Source organism: Peromyscus leucopus, chromosome X (assembly GCF_004664715.2).
Source record: "Peromyscus leucopus breed LL Stock chromosome X, UCI_PerLeu_2.1, whole genome shotgun sequence".
NCBI classification, from domain to species: Eukaryota; Metazoa; Chordata; class Mammalia; order Rodentia; family Cricetidae; genus Peromyscus; species Peromyscus leucopus.
In genome coordinates, this window is record NC_051083.1 from 31,539,864 (window position 1) to 31,561,199 (window position 21,336).

The 21,336-nt window shown below is 39.8% G+C and overlaps 1 protein-coding gene across 1 annotated transcript in view; it reads left to right on the forward strand.

The window, feature by feature from the left end:
- Reps2 (RALBP1 associated Eps domain containing 2) overlaps window positions 1-21,336 on the forward strand; it is a 230,421-nt gene that overhangs the window by 118,027 nt on the left and 91,058 nt on the right. The window contains 5 exon segments of the mRNA XM_037198871.1: window positions 1,731-1,794; window positions 4,478-4,620; window positions 6,438-6,532; window positions 16,560-16,632; window positions 18,050-18,103. Coding sequence (XP_037054766.1) covers window positions 1,731-1,794; window positions 4,478-4,620; window positions 6,438-6,532; window positions 16,560-16,632; window positions 18,050-18,103 — 429 coding nt within the window.

Below are 21,336 nucleotides of genomic sequence, written 5' to 3' on the forward strand. Positions count from 1 at the left end.
TGAATTTAGAACCTTTCTATCACCCCTCTCTAATCCACCCACTTAGTAGCAGTTACCCCCTACTCCTGCCTTCGCCATCTCCTGGTCCTAGGACACTATTAACTCCTTTTCCCCCTCTAGATTTGTATATTCTGGGCCTTTCATATAAATGGAGTCTCTTTTTCTGGTAACTTGATGGTGGAGCTGGGGTGAAAGTACATGAGTATGTCTCACTTGGTGTACTCAAAGGAGAGAGCACTCAGGCTTTCTCCTTAGCTCCCTTCTTTAGCTGGTGGCATCTGGGACATAGCTGAACTTGATAGCTGTCAGCTTCCCAGTGCCTTCCACCTAACGTTTCCGAGACTCTATGGTACAAATCTCCTATGTGAAAGCCAGTACTAGCTAGTGGGTGGGATCTACTGTGCTTTGAAGAGAGAGGATACAGCAGAAAAAGACTTGGAGGAGAGGAGAATGTCTTTATATCTTGGTTAATAAAGAATAGTTGGTAAATAGGCTGACAAGTTCTGTCTGCCAACTGGCACAAGGTTGTTGGATGCATTGGTAGCCAAGAGTCATGTGTTAGCATTATTGACAGGGTGCTTTTGGAGAGAAGGCTCATTGGTTTATTGATACTTTGCTTTTGATCCTTCATAATTTATCAGAAGAAAGTAAGTATTGCCTTAGGATCTATTATAATCCTTTTTAAATTTATTTTATTTTGTTTATTTTTGAGACAGTGTCTTACTGTGTAACCCTTGCTGTTCTGGAACTCGCTCTGTAGACCAGGCTGGCCTCGAACTCACAGAGACCTGCCTGCCTCTGTCTACCGAGTGCAGGGATTAAAGGCGTGCAGGCCATGCCTGGCCTGCTTTTTTGTTTGTTTTTGTAGTGCTGGGGCATGGATTCCAGAGCTTTGCATATGGCAGTCAAGTACTCTGCCACCAACTGCATTCCCACCTCTTCCTATTGTTTAAGGCCAATTAGAAAACTTGTAATTGCTCACGAGACTTTTACCTTAGCTTAGAACAACTTGGTGCTTTAATGCTCTCTTGTATTAGAAATGAGGCTTTTGAGCTGTGAAGCTGCTGAGAGTTGGAAGCATGAAAGAGCTCAGTGAAGGCTAACATTTCAAGTACAGCCAGGACAATGGGATGATAGCTCAAATTTAACTGACACAGGCAAATTTACAATGCAAAGAGTCCTGGATGGATTCTTCAAAGCACCCTCAAGAGATCGTAAATCTCATCAAAAAGATTTCTCAAGATATCTCTTTTGTTTCTGGTGGGATTAATGATACTATTTTTTTTCCTTTTTGCTCACCATTTTGCCATGCTCTGCATTGCTTTTCTAGTCTTTAAGTATAAAACTTAATATATGTCTTACTTAAGTAATTTTGAAAGTATTCTTAGGAATTCGTAGTAAAAATGTGCAGTTTTGGTAGAAGCAAAGCAGGAATTTATATGGTTAGTATTTCTCATGAGCATTGTCATTGCTTCTTTTTACATATGTTATATTCCTTTTATTCATATTTTTCTCATTTTTGCAACAACACAGAGCAGTCTGTGGCTAGGCACGCCCCATGCTGCTCTTGCTAACGTCCTGGGACTTGTTGTTGCTTGTAGAATGCATGTATTTGTGCTTGTTTAGAGAGTTCATTTAGAGTGCTGAATGAGAAAGTGCCCATTGGCTTGCACATCAAATCTGCTGCAGACAAGGAACTAATGGCTTGTTTAAACAATGCCTTTTGACAGGGTCTGTGGCCAAGAACTTCTTCACCAAATCAAAGCTCTCCATCCCAGAGCTCTCTTATATCTGGTGAGTACCATTACTGCCAAGTGGTATCATATGTTCATCTTTTAGCACTTTTGAAAATCTTAGTTGTTTAAGATGTGATTTTTGTTTCCTTTGAGACAAAGTTTCCCTCTGTAGCCCAGGCTGACCTGTAACTCACTGTGTAGCCCAGGCTGGCCTCAGACTTGCAGCAAGTGCCATGCCTCACCACCTCAAGTAAGTTTGGTTTTTTTAATTTTTTTTGGTGGTGGTAAGGTTTGAACCCAGGACATCACACATGTCAGGTAAGTGTTCCACTGCTGAGCCACACTCCCAGCCCTGAAAAGTTCATTTTTAGAATGATTTTTTTAAAAAAAAATTGAGAGTGAATAGAACTCAGGGTTTTGTTGCTATGAAGATTAAATAAATTATATGAAAAACACAATGAACAGTATCAGGTGTACACTACGAACCCTAAATATTAGCTACTAGATTAAAAGTAATTTCCTCAGGCTGGAGAGATGACTCTTCTAGAGGAGCAGATTTTGGTTCCCATGGTACTCCGGACTGCTGTAACTCAAGCTCCAGGGCATTCAACACTCTCTTCTGGCCTCCTAGGGCACTGTGCTCATATGGCACACACACACACCACACACACACACACACACACACACACGTGTATAAAAGTAATAAAAGTAATTTCCTACTTATTACTCTTTTCTCATCCTGATTTCAGTCTAGGCAGTTGTGCACATGTGAGACACTATGTCATATATTTTATTTTTATAATTTTTTTTTTTTACTTAGTGTGAGGCCAGGAGCCAGGGGACCTTGAAAAGCCATTTTTCATAATATTTTATAAGGTAGGGTGAAGAGAAGGTCCAAGAACATTTTGGAACGAAGTTAAATTTGTCTATTCTAGATGCCTGTGAACTTTGTAAGTTTGGCAGGTGTTTCACAGCTGGGGCCTAATTCAGCATGTGCAGCTGCAGAGTCGGCTCTGCCTTGCTGCTGAGGCCTGCCACAGTTGTAGCTCCAGGAGGGCTGGGCTGCAATGGTCCAGATGGTTCTCTTTGCATCTATGAAAGTGCTCAGGACCATAAACTCCTGCCTTTGTGGATCATGCTGTTATAAATATATATTAAAACACTGGAATATTTATGTAAAGCTTTTTCATGAGGCATTACAAAATTATGATAGAATTTAGAATTGCACACGATGTATTGTGCAATCTTATTGAAAAACTATTTCAGTCATACCGTGCATGCCAGCGTAGCAAGGATTTTGAGCTGGATTTAGGTTCTTCAGCCATATACATATAGTCTGACTTTTTTCCTTTTTTTAACAAGCCTTATGTTAGATTTTGAGGGTAGAAAAAAATGACCATTTTAAAAAGAATATAGTCTGTTTTGGCAGAACTCCCAGGCTTACCATTACCCTGTGAGGCTTCCTGTCTTTTTGTTGAGATAAATGCATGAAGGCTAAATGGCATACTCTCCATCCAGCATCTGAAGCAGTTCCCAGACGCCTCACCCCGGGGAGCAGCTGTTTCAGGGCTGGTGCATTTTGAATTAGAGCAAGAGTCTCATGGGGACTAAGAGGATGCGAATGGTCCAAAGCAAAGTTACAGACCTTCCCTTAGAAATGGTTTTTTATATTTTTCCAATGGCAGCATCTTTTCAGTGCAGTTTTACACGAGTCTTATCTCTATACTTGTCCTAATACAAGTATGCTTGTGTCTGTACACCACAGAGATGTTGGTGCTTAAGGGGTCTTAGTTCTTTTGGCAAATAGGTTTCTTTTGTGCTCAGTGAATAAGTCTGGGTCTTTTAGTGAGAGACGGTGACTGAAGTGAAGACAAGCCTTTTCAAGACTCCCTTTCTTCGTGTTCGTCTTTTCCAGTTCAGCCTTTTCTAGTTGGTACTTTTAGAGTAAAGTATGATGGCACCAGTATTTCTTGAACCTATTTGTATTTCTATACACTCTCTCTCTTGCTCTCTTGCTCTCTCTGTCCCTCTCTTCCCTTCCATCTCCTTTCTCTTTCTTCTTTCCTTGCCCCATCCTGTCTCTTCTCTCAGTATTCAAACAGGGTTCCATGGACTTCAGGCTGGCTTTGAAATTACTATGTAGCCAAGGCTAGTCTTGAACTCCTGATCCTTCTGCCTTTGCTTCCCAAGTACTGGGCTTGCAGGTATGTACCATCATGCCCAGCTCTCTATTCTCATGCAGAGACTAACTTGCTGCCAACATGTACACTGTTTGAAAACAGTAAGGGAAAACCTTAAAACTGAAAAAATGAAGTGCCTGTGTCCGCACTCTGAATGAACTCCCGTAGTGGCCGAGTCTCCGCTTCCTTGGCTCTTGTCCAGCATCAAGTCAAGCACTCTTCACACTCGCAGCCTGCACTTATCGAGTAACTGTCAGATAGCTGCAGAACCCCAGACAGCGCTTTTTTCTCCCTGCAGTTTCCGATGCCTTGTCTCAGTGTTGAAAAGCAGACCTATCCGAGAGCCTGAAGAATTTCCATTTTCATTTACAAAGTGCCACTGATGATACTGCCAAAGATCAGCTTGTTTTCTCCCTCAGAGTGGCCCTCGGGATTTCACATTGGTTTGCCTAGGAAACTCGGAGGATACCACAGGCCATGGGCGGGAATCTGGGAGCTGTGTGTGTGCATGCTTGAGGCTGCTGCTGCATGACAGGTACTCATGACATCTCGTATCTTTAGGGAACTCAGTGATGCTGACTGTGATGGAGCCCTGACCTTGCCTGAGTTTTGTGCTGCATTTCATCTCATTGTAGCACGGAAGAACGGCTACCCACTGCCAGAGGGCCTGCCTCCTACTCTGCAGCCAGAGTACTTGCAAGCAGGTAAGGCCTCATCACAGGCCATGAACCCTAGCTGTGTATAGGGAACAAAGATGAGGCCAGGAGGAGGCTGAAGAGAAAAGCAGGAAATGTATGAGCAATAGCATTGGCCTATGTTAGGCAGGAAGTGACAAAATTAGATTCCTTGTCTGCAATGATTCTATGGGTTGCCTACCACAGAGCAAGACTAGTCAAGAGCAGAGGACTCAGACTGGGGAGGTGACAGTGGACACAGAGACAGAGAAGATAGGGTGGAGAGAGTTAGCTGTTCATTGTTGTCATTTGGAGTCTTTCAAAAGTGTTAACTTCCTGCACAGGACTGTCTTCTACTGGCCCCCACATGGTAGTGGTGCCTGAGCCAGCGCGTCAGTGCACAGTAGTGATGGGAAGATGAGTAAGGGCTAAAAACCAACTCCAATTGCCAGGCAGCGGTGGCGCACACCTTTAATCCCAGCACTCTGGAGGCAGAGGCAGGCAGATCTCTGTGTGTTCAAGGCCAGCCTATTGTAAAAAGTGCATTCAAGGCTATCCAAAGCTACAAAATTAGACTCAAATAATCAAAATTAAATAAAAAATATAGAACTGAGCTGGCAGTGTGCACACACCTTTAATCCCAGCACTCTGAGGCAGAGCAGGCAGATCTCTGTGTGTTCAAGGCCAGCCTATTGTAAAAAGTGCATTCAAGGCTATCCAAAGCTACAAAATTAGACTCAAATAATCAAAATTAAATAAAAAATATAGAACTGAGCTGGGCAGTGGTGGCACACACCTTTAATCCCAGCACTCTGGAGGCAGAGGCAGGCAGATCTCTGTGTGTTCAAGGCCAGCCTATTGTAAAAAGTGCATTCAAGGCTATCCAAAGCTACAAAATTAGACTCAAATAATCAAAATTAAATAAAAAATATAGAACTGAGCTGGGCAGTGGTGGCACACACCATTAATCCCAGCACTTGGAGGCAGAGGCAGGCTGATCTCTGTGAGTTTGAGGCCAGCTTGGTTTACAGAGCAAGTTACAGGACAGCCAGGGCTACACAGAGAAACCCTGTCTTGAAACTACCCCCACCTGCAAAAAAGACACCAATCAAGCTTTTTACATTCAGTCCAGTTTTAAAAAGCACTTCATTAAAAACTGAATTTTAACTGTGTTTTGACAGATTTGACTTATAGCTTTTATTTATTATCTACCCCAGTATAGCTTCCTGACTAACAGCTACTTTTGCTCTTGTACAGTGCAAGAGACCTGTAGTACTATTTTCTTTATTATTAGTCAGTCAGAATGTATGCTTTCATTTTTGTCATTCCTACTAACCAAAGAGATAAATATTTCATGAAATTATGTTTGGTATATATTATTTTAGTATCTTGCTCATTTCTAGAAATATTGAAAAGGAAGTATTTTTTAGTTAATGTTCATAGTACCATCTTTATGATTACTGCATTTAAAAAATGTGTTTCGTATGATTAAAACTTAACATATCATGATAGCCAACATGGCAAATTGCTACCATGTTATAACATTCATTGCCAAGAGCAAGAACTCTTCAGCTGGACTGCCCGGTGTTCTGGTCTCTGCTGGTCACTAACCGGCTGTATGCCCTTGAGTAAGTTGATTACCTTCCCTGTTTCTCAGTTTCTGCATGCATGAAATGGGAATGGCAATACTAGATTGTGTTTGTAAGGACCTTCAAATGCTCTCACCACAACTAGTGATGTGGGTAGTGCATACGAGCGAGCTGACTTTGTTGTTATATTTAACAGCTAAGAAAGTCCACTATGGCTATAGTAAATATTCTTACATATTCTTTTTTCTTCCTTACTAGCTTTCCCAAAATCCAAGTGGGAGTGTGCAATATTTGATTCTTATTCTGAGTCAATGCCAGCAAACCAACAACCCTGTGACTTGAATCGGATGGAGGTAAAAAACAGAAACACCCTCCCCCACAAAAAGAAACCTTCCTATGTTAATCAGGATGTATGTAGAAGTCAATCATAGTTTATGTCTTTACAAATGCTGGAAAATGAGCTTTTATAGCGTTTCCTTTCATGCTTCATTTGAGGATCGGCCTTTCAAATATACACACTGAATAATGTGCATAATTCTTTTTCTTCATAAAAGTAGAGTGTGTGAAATAATATCAGTATCTCTTGACCTTCTGGATGTGAAATTATGTATAGCCAAATAAGGGCAGATAATGCTAGGCAAGTTGCTTACTTTAAGTAGGCTTTAAGTCCTTAGTAAATAATTTTAAAAAATTATTTATTTTTGTGTGTATAGGTGTTTTACCTCCATGAATATCTGTGCACCATGTGCGTGCCTGGTGCCTACAAAGGCCAGAAGAGGGTCTGTAGCTCCCCTGGACTCGAGTTACAGACAGCTTCAAGCTGCCATGTGGGTGCTGGTAATTGAACCTAGGTCCTCTGGAAGAACAGACAGTGCTCTTAACCTCTGAGCCAGTTCTCTAGCCTTGAGTAAATAATTTAAGTTGGGGTTTTAACTGATGGGCATTAGCAAGGTATAATGAACCTGAAAAAATTTGAAAAGAGGTTTGAGAACTATGTAAGGGGCTCTAAATCACATTTAAAGATACCTCAGGGTTTTAAAGCTTTAAACTAAATGAGAATGATTCTCCCAAAGAAATTTGGTAAATTCCCATGATATTGGACCATTACTAGGTTTATCCCTGTACTCAATGATCTTTAGCTTTGGTTTAATATATATGAATTGGTATGGTTATTGTCATTGTTATCACCACAATCATTATCATTATCACTGTTATGATTACTATGACGGCAATTTTTTCACTTTAAAATTTTTGTTTTTTCTTAATTAAACATTTTTATCACCAAATAGTAATTATACATAATAGGTTTCATTATGCATATTTTGTATATTATATGATGTATTTTGATCATATTCACCACTATTACCCTCTCTTCTGATTTCTGTCGTCTTCCCAGCTGGTCCCTTTTCTACTTCCATATCTTTTCTTGGTGATCCAATAAGCTTAATTAGGGTTGTTTACACAAGCATGGGTAAGGAGTTATTTACAGGCTCATGAGTACCTTATCAGTGGCTACACCATGCACAATAATGGGATTCACCATATTTTCATACATAAATGCCTCTTCACTTAATATAATGATCTCCAGTTACATCAATTTTCCTGAAAGTTACCAGGATTTCACTTTCTTATGACTTAAAACTTCATTGTGTATATGTACTGCATTTTCATTATTCATCCAATTATCGGTGGATATCTGGGCTGATTCCATGCCCTTGCTATTCCATCAATAAACATGGCTGGGAATGTTTGGATATATGCCCAGGAATGGTACAGCTGGGTCATGTGGTAGGAAAACCCCCACATTGCTTTCTGTAGTGGCTACATAGGTTTACATTTCCATCAGCCATGTATAAGGGAACTTCTTCCTCATGTTCTTTCTTGCCAGAATTTTTTTGTCATCTGTTTTCCTTGAAGATAGTCATTCTGACTGGGGTGACATAGATTCCCAAAGCAATTTTAATTTGCATTTCTCTCGTGGCTAAGGAGATTGAATACTCTCCCAAATGTTTATTGACCATTTGTACTTTTTTTTAAATGCAAAGTCTAATGTCTCATGCATTGGCCTTAAACATGTTATGATGTAGCTAAGGATAACATTGAACTTTTGATCTTCCTACCTCCACTTCCCACCACACCCAACTTTGTGTTTCTTTTTCTTTTGAGGTCTGTTCAGCTCATTAGTCCACTTTATGTTTAAATTATTTTTTGATGTTTAATTTTTGAAAAAATTAAATAGATTTTAGATATTAGATCCTTGTCTGATATATAGTTGGCAAATATTTTTTCCCAATCTTTTGGCTGTCTCTTCATTTTGCTAATTCTCCTTTGTTGTACAGAAGCTTTTTAATTTCACATAGTTCCACTTGTCAATTCTATTTTCGTGATGCTGGATAGTGAACTCAGGGCCCTGTTCATGCTAGGTAAGCACTCTACCATTGAGCTCTATTCCAGTCCCCATGTGTCAGCTCTTGGGATTAGTTCCTGTGTTATTATATGTTTTTCTCTAGCAGTTTCAAACCTTATATTAAGGTCCTTGATCCATTTTGAATTGATTTTGGACAGGTGAGAGATGGGGATCTAGTTTCCGTTTTCTTTATGTGGATACCCAGTTTTTCCAGTACCATTTATTGAAGATGCTAACTTGTATCCAATATATGTTTTGACACCTTTGCCAAAGAGTAGGTAGTTGTAACTGTCTGGCTTTCTGTCTGGATGCTCGATTCAGTTCATTGCTCTCTCTCCATGTCTGCTTTTGTGTCAGCGCCATGCTGTTTTATACATGCTGTTTGTTTGGTTTTTTGAGACAGGGTTTCTCTGTGTTGTTTTGGTGGCTGTCCTGGATCTTGCTCTGTAGACCAGGCTGGACTCAAACTCACAGAGATCCGCCTGGCTCTGCCTCCCGAGTGCTGGGATTAAAGGCGTGCACCACCACCACCACCACCACCACCACCACCACCACCACCACCACCGCCGCCTGCCTGGATCTAAGCTTTTGTTGTGCCTCTCGTATAAATCTTTCTGCTTAGGATAGCTTTTTGGCTAATTGAGGGCTCTTACATGCTTCCATGTGAGTTTTAGGATTTTCTTCTGCTTTTGTGAAGAATATCATTGGAATTTTTATGGGGACTGAATTGAATATGAAGTATTGATGATCACTACATAAAAACATGTCAACCTCTGTATCCATTAAAGGAAATACAAATCAAAACAATATTGAAGTCTGGGATATACTTAAGTTGGTAGAGTGTTTTCCTGGCATGCACAAGGTCCTGGTTTTGATCCTCAGCATGCATAAACTGAATGGTATATGCACATGGTAGCACATACATGCAGTACTAGCACTTGAGAGGTAGAGGCAGTATGACCAGGACTTCGAGGCCTGCATTTGCTACATAGTGAGTCTGTGACCAGACTGGGCTGCATAAAACCCTGTCACAAAACAAGCCATGCATAAAGCATTGCATTGTTATTCTATCCCACCACAGTCAGAATGGCTGTCATCAAGAAAACAAATAACACATGTTGTTGAGGAGGTAGGGAAAAAGGAACCCCAAATTAGGTTGTTGGGAATGTAAATTACTCCAGCCACTATGAAAATCAGTATACTGGTTTCTCAAAACCTGAAAAATAGAGCTACCATGTGATACATTTATAGCACTCAAAAGGATCAAAGGATAAACACTCAAAAGGATCAAAGTCAGCTGACTGTGGAGATTCCTGAAAACACGTTTATCACAGCACTACTCACAGTAGCTAAGTTACAGAATTAGCATAGATGCCCATGAATGGATAAAGAAAATGTGACATAAATGCAATGAAGTGTTTTTCATTCAGCATAAAGTTGAACAAAATCTGGGTGTAGTGGTGCATGCCTTTAATCTCAGCACTCAGGCAGAGGCAGAAGGATCTTTGTGAGTTCCTCACTAGCCAGATCTAGGGAGTCCCAGGCCAGTCAAGGTGACATAGTGAGATACTCCACTCACCGTCCCCAAAAAGAATGAAGAAATGAAATTGTGCCACTGCAGGAAAATGAATGTAACTAGAGATCATAATGTTAAATGAAATTAGTCTTCAAAAAACAAATATCACATGTTTTTTGTAAAATGTGATATTTAGGGAGGGAAGATAGAGCCATGCACATAAAAGGAAGATTGTTGGGCATGTGGGAGGGGAAAGGGGTGAAGGAGGAGAGAGTAAAGAAAGGGTAATGAAGGGGGTGAGTAAGTTCAAAGCACATTATCATGCATGTGTGGAAATAATGAAACCCAAGGCTTTGCAGAATTAGTATACAGCAATAAAATCAATAAAAAGTTTACATCATATTTTAATGGCTAGTGATTAAATATTTGATGTTCTTCTAAACTATTACTCATTGTTCTGTCTGAGAGTCTTTCAATCTTTCTCAAACACATGGAATGTTAATAGGGTTTGGTGCCAGGGTTTGGGCAACAACTCAAATATAGGTGTTTGTGTTATAAATAAACCTGTAGCTGATTGAAGCTTCAGATAACAAGAAATTGTCTGAATAATACACTTTTCCAAAGACAGCAGGGCTGTAACTTTGTTTTGACTCTCCTTAATAATCATGGGTTATGGAACTGGAGAGGTGGCTCAGTGCTTAAGAGCACTGGCTGTTCTTCCAGAGGTCCTGGGTTTGATTCCCAGCACCCACATGGCAGCTCACAGCTGTCTATAACTCCAGGATCCAAGCACCCTCACACAGACATGCATACAGGCAAAACACCAATGCACATAAAATAAATAAAAATTAAAAAAATTATGGATTATAATTTCAGGTATATTCCATGTTAGTATGTTAGATTACTGGATTTTTAAAAAATATATATCTTTATTGAGAACTACCATACCATGCCAATTTAAAGCATCTAGTTCAGTTATTTTCACTATACTGATAGTCATTCAACCATCAACATAGTCTAGTCATAGAACTTTTTAGTGAAGCCGTGAGTTTGTTGGGGTTCCTTATAGGAATATAGGTGGGGAGTCACAGAGTATGGATGGTTCCAAGGCAGCTATATCACTAAAAAGGCCACCACAGCATGGGCAATGACTCATGATAGCTGCCCTCAAGTGTAGGCATACAACTTTTTTATCACTCTGAACTAAAACCGTTTTCATTAGCACCCATTTGCCATACTCCCCAGCACCATCCTCTGATGATCACTAGTCAAATTTCTTATTATATTCATTTATTTATTTGGGCTGAGTGCACATGCCATGACATCAGCATGGAGGTCAGAGGACAGCTTGCAGAGTCAATTCTTTCTCTTGACCGTGTGGGGTCTGGGGGTTGAATTTGGGTTTCCAGACTTGGCAACAAGTGATTTTACCCACTGATCCATCTCTCTGGCTCCCATTAACCTTTCTGTTTCTGGGTTAGTTATTCTGAACATTTCATATAAATAGGATAATAGTGTATTGTGGTTTGTAAGTGTAGTGTTCACTTAGTATAGTGTTTTGAAGGTAGTTCATTCATTGTATGGATATGCCACATTTTGTTTAGTTCTTTCTCCTTGTTGTGTATTTTGGCTATTATGAACCTATGTGTGTAAGTTTTTGTGTGGACAAATATGATTAGTTCTCTTTTCAATATATTTACTAGTGGAACTGTTGGATTATAACATAGCTCTGTTAAACTTTTGAGGAACCACCAAACTGCTTCCCAAAGCAGCTGCATTATTTCAATTCTCCATCCAGAAATGTCTGAAGGCGCCAGTTTCTTCATATCCCTGCTAACTCTTGTTACTGAATTTTCATTTTTAACCATCCTAGTGGTATGCAGGTATATCTTCTTATGGTTTCAGTTTGAAAATGATCGGTGATGTTGAACATTTCTTTCTTCATGTGCTTGTTAGCCAATTATATATTTTCTTTGGTGACATAGCTATTAAAATCTTGTGTCCATTATTATTTGCCCTTTTGTTTGTTTTTGGTATTTTGAGCAAGTGCTTTACCACTGAGCTATATCGTCAGCAAGATTTTTCAGTGATTTCTTTTTATCTGCATTTTTTTTTGTTCCTAGACCATTTTCTTCTCTAATGTGGTCCAGGTAGGAGAGGACAATAAAAGAAATTCACTATTGTCTGGCCACACTCGTATTGCCAGCTACTTGCTATGTTAAAACTGGAGGATTACAAGCCCAAGACCATTCTGGGCTAGGGAGTGATTTTTAAGGTTGACCTGGGAAACTCAGTGAAAAACAGAAAAGCAGGTTGGGGATATGGTTTGGTGGTATAGCCACTTGCCTAGAATGCTATGAGACTCTAGGTTCAATCCCCAGCACTGTAAAAAAAAAAAGACTCATTTGGTAATTTACTGGAGATACTAGATGACAAATAGGAAATTCTTTTGGGGGGTTTCATTGTAGTGTGGAGAATCACCTATTAGGATAGGAATGCATGCCATATCAAGCAAATTGAAAGACATGTTAGCTGCCCTTTCAGAAGGAATGGCTAAAATGGAGATGTGGACTATGGATTAGCCTACAGAAAGATGATACTGCATAAATCAAAAAGTGAGAGGACCTTGTGAGATTTCCTCCTTTCACATTGGAATGTTAACTGGTGTTGTCATTGGCTTACCTCTAGATTAGGAACTACAGGAAATGAGTGACTAAGAGACGGAGAATCAGTCTTCTCTAGGGACAAGATCCCTGAAAGGTTATCCAGTACCAAGCACTCAGCCCTAACCACATGTACATACAAGCAACACTAGATGACTTAGCAGGCTGTGTCATATATCCATATATCCACGTGTTCATAAAATAATTATGAAAGAAGAAGAGGTCATGAATTTGAAAGGGAGTGGGGAGGACATAGGAGGAATTGGAGGAGGAGAGCATGCAGTAGAAATGATAGAAACACAGCACTTATATATGAAATTCTCAAAATAAATTACAAATGAAAGGAAAGATTACTTGGAACTTCATGCACACAAAGAAATTCATGGCTATTTCAAGAAATTCAGGTAAAGTTTCTTCTGCATCCTAGAATTTAAACAATATCCACGAATGTATAATTTAGCTACTATTTGGTTTAAATGGACTTACTGGGATAGCCTGAGAAATGTTTTAATTTTTGCTATTTTTTTACACAGAAAATATTTTCCAGTTTGGCACATAACTCAGTGGATATGGGAACTGTCTGTGTAGTAATTTCCCTGCAGTTGTACATCAAATCTTTTTACTTTAAAATGAGTTAATATATACTACATTATGTTATAAAAGTGATTTTTTTTCAAGACAAGGTTTCACTGTGTAGCCTTGGCTGTCCTGGAACTCACTCTAGACTAGGCCAGCTTCAAACTCACAGAGATCCACCTGCCTCTGCTTCCAGAGTACTGGGATTAAAGGCATACACCACCACCATCTGGCCATAAAAGCAATATTAACACTTAAAGAATCACCTAGATGTGGATTACTAGACCTTTGATCAGGTTCCCACCAAGTAGTACTGCACTCTTTTATTTTGGAACAATTAAAAACCAGAAACATGGGTTATCTCTTTGTAGTTGTTTGAGTTTTGAGCTGCAAACTCAAGTTAGCCATTGGACACCAAATACCTCTATGAATTTAATCACCTTCATTTGCATTTTAAATTGATCTCTGTTTCAAATATGTTTAAAATGTATGTAGTACCAAAGTGCATTGAGCGACAAGTCATCTTGTCACTTCTTTGTCTACCTACCTAGCTATTCATCTATTCTTAGCTAACTTTACACACCTTGCATCTAAAGATAAAACAAATATGAATATATTATCCTCTAATCACAGCAGAGGCCTTAGAGTACATATTTTCTAGCTTTGAGGTAGACCAATATAATTGCACATGTTTATGGTGTTTTGATACATGTATAGAGACATAAACACATTGTGAAACAATTACCATAGTCAAAGTCACATAGTTCCCCCAACACCTCACACAATGGCTTGATTTCAGCAGAGATTTAAGATCTGCCCCATGGGCAATTTTTAAGCATAATATATTTCTAATTCTATAGTTAGAGTACATTTTGGAGGAGCTTATTGGAAATAAATTTATAGTTCGTTAACTTTAAACTATGTTAAAACAATTCATATGTGATCAGTTTGGATATTCAACTTTTTAGTATTCTGAGAACTTTTCTCATCTATGAGTTAGGGGTATATTTTTTGAGATAGGGTTTCTCTGTATTGTTCTGTGGGCCGCAGGAATATATCATAAGAACTCAGCTGGTTATGGCAAAGTCACTACCTGGAGAGATCAAGAATTTCCTCCAGAGGAAGCCAAATTCCAAGGAGCTTTTGGTGTTACTTGGCTTGTCATATATCAGCTGTATTCTGTTATGAAAATCATGTGTGCCTTCATAGATTTCCCAATTGACTTTTCCCTAAGAAGGGCTAACAGTGTGAACTGATCACTCTCTGGACATACACATTCCAGGTATTTGGAGAACAGCCTCAGGAAAGACTTTCTCTGGAATCAGATATCTCCCTTAGCCACTTTCAAGGACTAGCAGTAATAACAGTCCTCATGCAAGTCTCCTGATTTAAGACAAATTCCACAAGGAGACACCACCTAGGTCAGGTGGACGTTAAATAATAGCTTTACACAATTCAGCTCGGACCCTCCTTTCTTACAGCCTTACTAACTTTATAGACCTCTAACTCCTTACCTAACCACTTCTAGGAATATTTAGATAACCTCTGCACTGATAGCTATGCTCAGCCAGAACCCCAGTTCAAGCTTCCCTGTAATTATCATCATTGGCAGCATCCGGCCAGGTCCATGCCCAGATGGAGGAAAGTACCTTATCAGAGATACCTCTGTACTCTCTAACAACAGACTTAAGCATCCAGGCTATCTGTTTGAGAAGGCCTGGCGGATGTGCCAATTAAACCTTACTTCCTCCTTTCCCAAACCTTACCTCTAGTTCCAGATCTCCCTTTAACTATCACCAGAGGCACCTAGTTGTACACAGTTGCCTAGCAACTGAGCACACTTTCCCCCACCCTGCAGAAAAACAGCAGATAGCTTGGACAGATAGGAGCCACAGGAAAAAAGAAGACAGTTTTATTTTCTCCCATTGACCTAGCAACTTATAGATTCTTAACATTTTCTAACAATCACGTTTAAGAGTTTAATAGTTGAGCACATAAGAGCCCTCTTCTTAGATATTACCCGAATTTAGCCTTTAGTTAATTCATTTCCCCATTGGTCACTTCCCTTTGGGGTTGCAAATGATAATTAACGGTTATTACCTCTCAGTGTGATTCTTATCACCCCTCCGTTTGACCCTGGAAGCCTGGCTTTATATACCAGGACTTCCAGGGCACAGGGAGATGGAGAAGAGAAAAGAGAATGGAAGAACAGGTAAGAACTTGCGAGGAACAAACTGAGATGGGGAAGAACTAGATTGAAGGGCTAGAAGAGAGTACTAGAGGGACAAGATGGAAGATGAGGAAGAGCCAGATGGGGAAGTACTAGCTGGGTAAGAACAAGATGAAAGGACCTAGATGAGGCAGAATTAAGATGAGAAAATTAAGATAGAACTTAGATAAGTGTAGAGAGAAATCAGGCAGGAAAGGAGCTAGGTACGAGAACAGAACTGAAGCTGGCTATAAAGGACGTTATGCCAGAGGAATTAAAGCAAGTGGACTATAGAGCTCGATGTGCTGAGATTCTATTTCCCGAAAATAGTTCTTGTCATTAGTAGTTCTCTCTCCTGAGCCCCTGGGATGTATAATATTATAATATATATATAATATTAAGGCTGGTCCCTCTAAATTATACAAGAGTATTGCTCTTGCTGTCCTGGAACTCGCTCTGTAAACCTGGCTGTCCTCAAACTCACAGAGATCTCCTTGTCTCTGCCTCCTGAGTGCTGGGATTAAAGGTATACGCCACTGTGCCCAGCTTTAGGGGAAATTTTTGATTTGCCCATCAGTAATTTTTTTACTCTACCATAAGAAGGTTGATCCTGGCAAATACTTCCACTCCAGGGTCATTATCACATCCTCTCCCTGTTTGTGAAAAAGTTTATAAAGGCAGGTTGGTGCTTGGCTGACTGGACAAATGTAAAAAAAAAAAAAATCTCTGGTTGAATCCCACTCAGGATTCAAATTTAATGTAAGATTCACTAATATGCCTTAACTTGAATCTTTAAGTTTTCCAAATTTATTTCTTTACTCTATGTATATAAATATTTTAGTGCAAATTTACTTATACCTCATTAGGAAACCAAATTAATAAAATAATATTGAATGTCAGAACTTACTGAAGACATAAATTTTGACATGAACTATAACCTTTAAAACGTATATTCATGTGTGCTTATCACTTAATTTTTATTTCAACCCATATAATTTTCTTTTCCAAGAAGACATCTGTTAAAGACATGGCTGACTTTCCTGTTCCTACTCAAGATGTGACTACTGGTGATGACAAACAAGGTATGAAAAGAATTAGTTTTATTCTTATAAGGACACCTTTCTATGTTTCCTCATCTATTTCTCTTGGAAAAGCTTCCAGATCAGATGAGGACAGTGCTCAGAATGTTCACTCATTTGGATAGATAGTTTCAATTGTCAGACGCCTATCGTTCACAAAGTGGCAGTATGACCTTCAGTTTCTGAATCGCCCTAATTCATTGGTTATTATTAATCTTAGGGTACTTTGACACCGTACAATGGATTCTGATCCCATAGTTGGGAAATGGAAAGAACTGGAAGATTAATTTCTTGTGTTGCCATAAACAATTTGAAAAAATAAACCACCATTAATATGCATTTGTATACAGGTCTAATCCATGAAGAAGTTCTTTCAGACAGTGTGTCAATTCTAAAGCTTTATGTGTTTCTCATTGGCCCAGTGGTTATGGAGGTGTGATATGGAGGCTGATTTCAATGTTCCTTGTTTTACTGGGTAGCTGAGAAGGCATCCAGTGCTAGAGATACCCTCAGGCATGAGGATTAGTTGACTTGCAATATCCAGAAGTGCAGGCAAGACCCTTTCCTCTAAACCCTGTACTTTGTATGATCCTTTTAATAATTTACCACGTCTTTCCTCATATACCGTCTTTTATAAAGACCTCACAAAAACTAGTGCTTTTGAAATCACTTAACATTTAGAAATAAGCAACTGAGCTCAGGCAGCCAGTATGAATCATCTACTTGTACAAGAAGAAAAAGAACTGGGACAGGAACCAAGATTGTCTGTCTTAAGCCAGTACTCCATCTGTTATATCAATTCACCACTCACAAGTGGGAGAAGCCTGTCTGAAGGGAAGCCATTTCAGGTTTTATTGTGGAGCCCCGCCATTAATTCTGCCTCACAGAGACATTAAACATGAAAAAGAAGGCTTCCATTAAGCAACGGTGATATCAGGCTTTCTATTTAAATGTTTGTTTATGAGATTCAAGTAGAACTAGACATTTTCTGTAGTTGATCACTCTTCTAACTTGTATTTGCCTTGACTGCAAAGCTCTAAAAACATTTAAAAACATTGAACCTTGGGTTTAAATCCCATTCTCCTATCACAGATCTGGCTGTTAGGAAGGAAAGTGGGAGAAATTTGGGATGCTTTTTGGTAATACGCCTCCTATCCACTAGTGGCTGTTTTTCTAGAAAGTTGAAAATAGGCCTTCCTTCTGTAGGTGAAGACTCTGGTTTCATGCTTTATGAGGTTTCTATTGTGCTAGAAATGCGATAGCAGCTTCTAGAGGGTTGTAAGACGTTTGTAACTCACGGATAGGAGCTTATTTGTTTTAATGTCATGTATCTCAGAAATAAAATTTCACAAGGCTTTTGTTTTCTTTTTCTTCTCCTTTCTTTTTCTCTTTCCTTAACCATGAAACAAAATACTACTAGCTTTGAAAAGTACTGTTAATGAACCCTTACCAAAGGACGTGTCTGAGGATACAGGTAGGAGAAAACCATTTTATTGTATTCTCTGTCTAATAATTTCTAAATTAAGAAGCCTCAGCTGTTTGGTGACTTGGAGATTGTCGTGTCTGTGATAGTGTGTCTGTTTGTCTCTAGATCTTTGGCTTGTGTTTTGTTGCAAGAAGCCTTAGATATCTTACCCTTTCTCTCTCTTCAGAAGAATGTGACTTTAGATTGCACTCAGTTTGAATTTAGAAGTATAAAATCGGGACAGCGTAGAATTTCAGTGATTTAGATAAACTCATGTGCTTTCTTTGTAAAGTAAGGAACTCAGAAGGTGGATTAACCTGAGGCCCAGAGTTGGTATTATCCATTGTCCAAGTGTCAATCTTAAATATCTTTATAATTCTTCCCTACCAAGAAGGTATTGCTTAAACATGGAGTAGATTCCAAGGAGAAAAAAAAGAGAAGCTGTGTTGGTCAGTTTCTTGGAGAAGTAGAAATGTGTCAGAGAAACCATAGAGAATGTCTGGGCCTGTGTTTTCAGCTCTTTCTTTAAAAACCTATTTATTTATTTGTTTGTTTATTTATTTATTTATTTTTATGTGTATGTGTGTGTGCCTGGGTATACGTACATGCCCGATGTGTGTACAGTGCCCATAGAAGTCAATAAGAGGTGTTGGATTCCCCGGAACTGGAATTACATATGGCTGTGAGCTGTCATGTGGGTGCTGGGAACTAAACCTAGGGCCTCTGTAAGAACAGTAGGCCCTCTTAACTGCTGAGCCATCTCTCCAGCCTCCTTTAGCTCTCTGAATGGAGCCATCATTGAAGCAAGATGAACCATGTTAAAAATCAAGTGGCTCCAGAAAACATTTCTATTTAGATCTTTGGTTATGAGGATTTGAATAAAATTTCTGTTTTTCTTTATTATTATTGCTCTGGCATATTTAGAATGTAAATAATGTTTCTTATGATTGGCTACCTACCATCCTGAGCTTATTTGTTTGAAATTGCAACAAAGAAATCAGTAGACTGCTGAAGCTTATGCTGCTATAAATGTTTCCCAAACACTAAGGCCATTTGAAGTTCAAAAGCAAGAGCAGGATGGAGAAAGAGGAGGGAGAAGGAGATAGGGTGGACTGGACAGGAGAAATCACCAGCCCCCAAGGTGATTCTGGTATGCAGCCTGTTTGGAAACCACTACCTTCAAAAAATGATGCTGCAAAATAAGAAGTCAAGATAATAAATCAACCATGACTCCAAAATCCGTGGGAATTCTCAAGCTCGAGTTTGGCTTTTGAAATATTTAGATCCATTCATCATAGGGGAAATGCTCCATTTGTATAGGCCAAACACCTGTGACCAATTCTTAGCTGCTCTGATTTCGGATGTTAAGGTGGATGCTTTGCAGTTTTTGTAAATTTTATGACATGGTATTAGTAAAAGCTATTTCAATTTGGAGTGTTAAATTAATGCTTCTCCTATAGGCTTTGAGAATCCTAAATCTTTCTATTTGTTCCAGAGATTTCAGCATAAGATCAAGTGTTCTCTGAGGCATGAGCCTCGGTTCTCATTTTTAACATTCTTTGTCCAGGACTTGGCACCACCAGATAAAACCTAACAGGTGTGCCACAGCACAAGAAGTATATCAAAATTTGTTTCACACGGCCTGGGAACATCCTGTGTGTTTTTTGATTTAGTCTTCACACTGCTGCCCCCTTCTGGATGTGATTCGATCACTTATCTCAAACATACTGAACAGCCTGTTTCCTGGGAAGAGCCCACAGTCTTCCCCTGGAGATAGGAGAGTCACAAGGGTGGGTAATTAGATTTCTGAATGATAGTCAATGTACTGGAGACAGTTCCTCTCAGTTCTGTGGCAGCCTTTTAGAAGGTCAGTCATTAGGTCTATGTCCTCTTCCCTTTTCATTTCCTGGAAAGATGATGAAAAATGGCCTGCCTGGAGTGTTCCAGGAAGTTGTCATTTTCCCTCTCTCTAGCTAAATGAGAAGCTGTCATCCATCCATTGGCTTTTGCTTGAGCTTGCAACGCAGTGTGCCCTTGCCATTTTTGCAGATACTCATGTGAGGTATGAGTATCACCGGGGAGCTGAGGCCGGCTGTCAGGGTGGTAGATGGAAGCCTTAACTACGCTAGTACTGTTGAGGCCTTTGTAGTCTGAAGCCCGAGTCCACTGCTAAGCTGTGCCTTGGATATACTTTGCAGACAGAGGGAAAAGCATGTCTCTGCTCTGATTAGTATGCATGATGGTGATTAATAATGATAACGGTGAGGGTGATATGGTGGATGATAGAGGAGGGGTACTAAGTCATTAGGGAGTTGAGAGTCCTTGTCAAACATTTCCCACATACTCTTACCTTTTAGTTGTTGAGTGGATATGTATGAGTGGGGTCTAAGAGGTTTCATGCCCCATGTTCCATTCTAGCCTAATTCAACCACATAGTGCACAGTGGTAGTTTTCATCTTGCTTTTGGGTCATGGCAAGGTGTACCTGCTCAGTGTGGTCTCCAGACTCTTGTGGGCAGTTCCACGTGCTATTCCATTGCTAGTGACCACCTCATGGTCCTTCTGCGGTGAAGCAATTTTCCCTTCTACTTCCTGCTCCCATCTGTCTCTCTTTTTTTAATCTTGCAGGGAACTAAATTCAGAATCCAGACTTTCAGGCCTAGAATATTAGGAGCCTTAATTTATGTCTTTATAAAAGGAGCAGTGTGCAGTTCTGCAGGACATTCACTTTTCCTAGGACTCCAGCTTCTTATTTGTCCCCATGAGAGAGGGACTTGCTTAATAGGTAAGGAAAGGCAAGCTGAGCTGTTTAGTACCATGGCTAGGAGGAGCACCTGGGGTCTCCAGACCCTCAACTTTGCTCCCTGTTCCTTTCTCTGTTGCTCATCCACACCCCTACTCCATCTGTCTGTCTGTCTGTCTGTCTGTCTGTCTGTCTATCTCTCATTAGCAGAGCTCACCCTTCCTTCCACACCCATCCTTGCACCAGCACAAAGATAAAGATAAAGACAAATGACAAAGGAATTAACCGTTACCATGGTCTGGCCGTGTGGGAAACTTAACATGGCTAGGACTTTTGCTATCCAAATATTTCTGGAAAGCAGTGAGGCCTGAAGGAGAAGAAGAACACAGAGGAGCAGTGGTAGGCTTACTCAGAGACCTGCCTCCAGCACTGCCGTGAGTTTGGCCACACGTTGGCTTCCTAGCTCCAGGGCAATCTCTTTGGCTGAGAGCGACTGACAG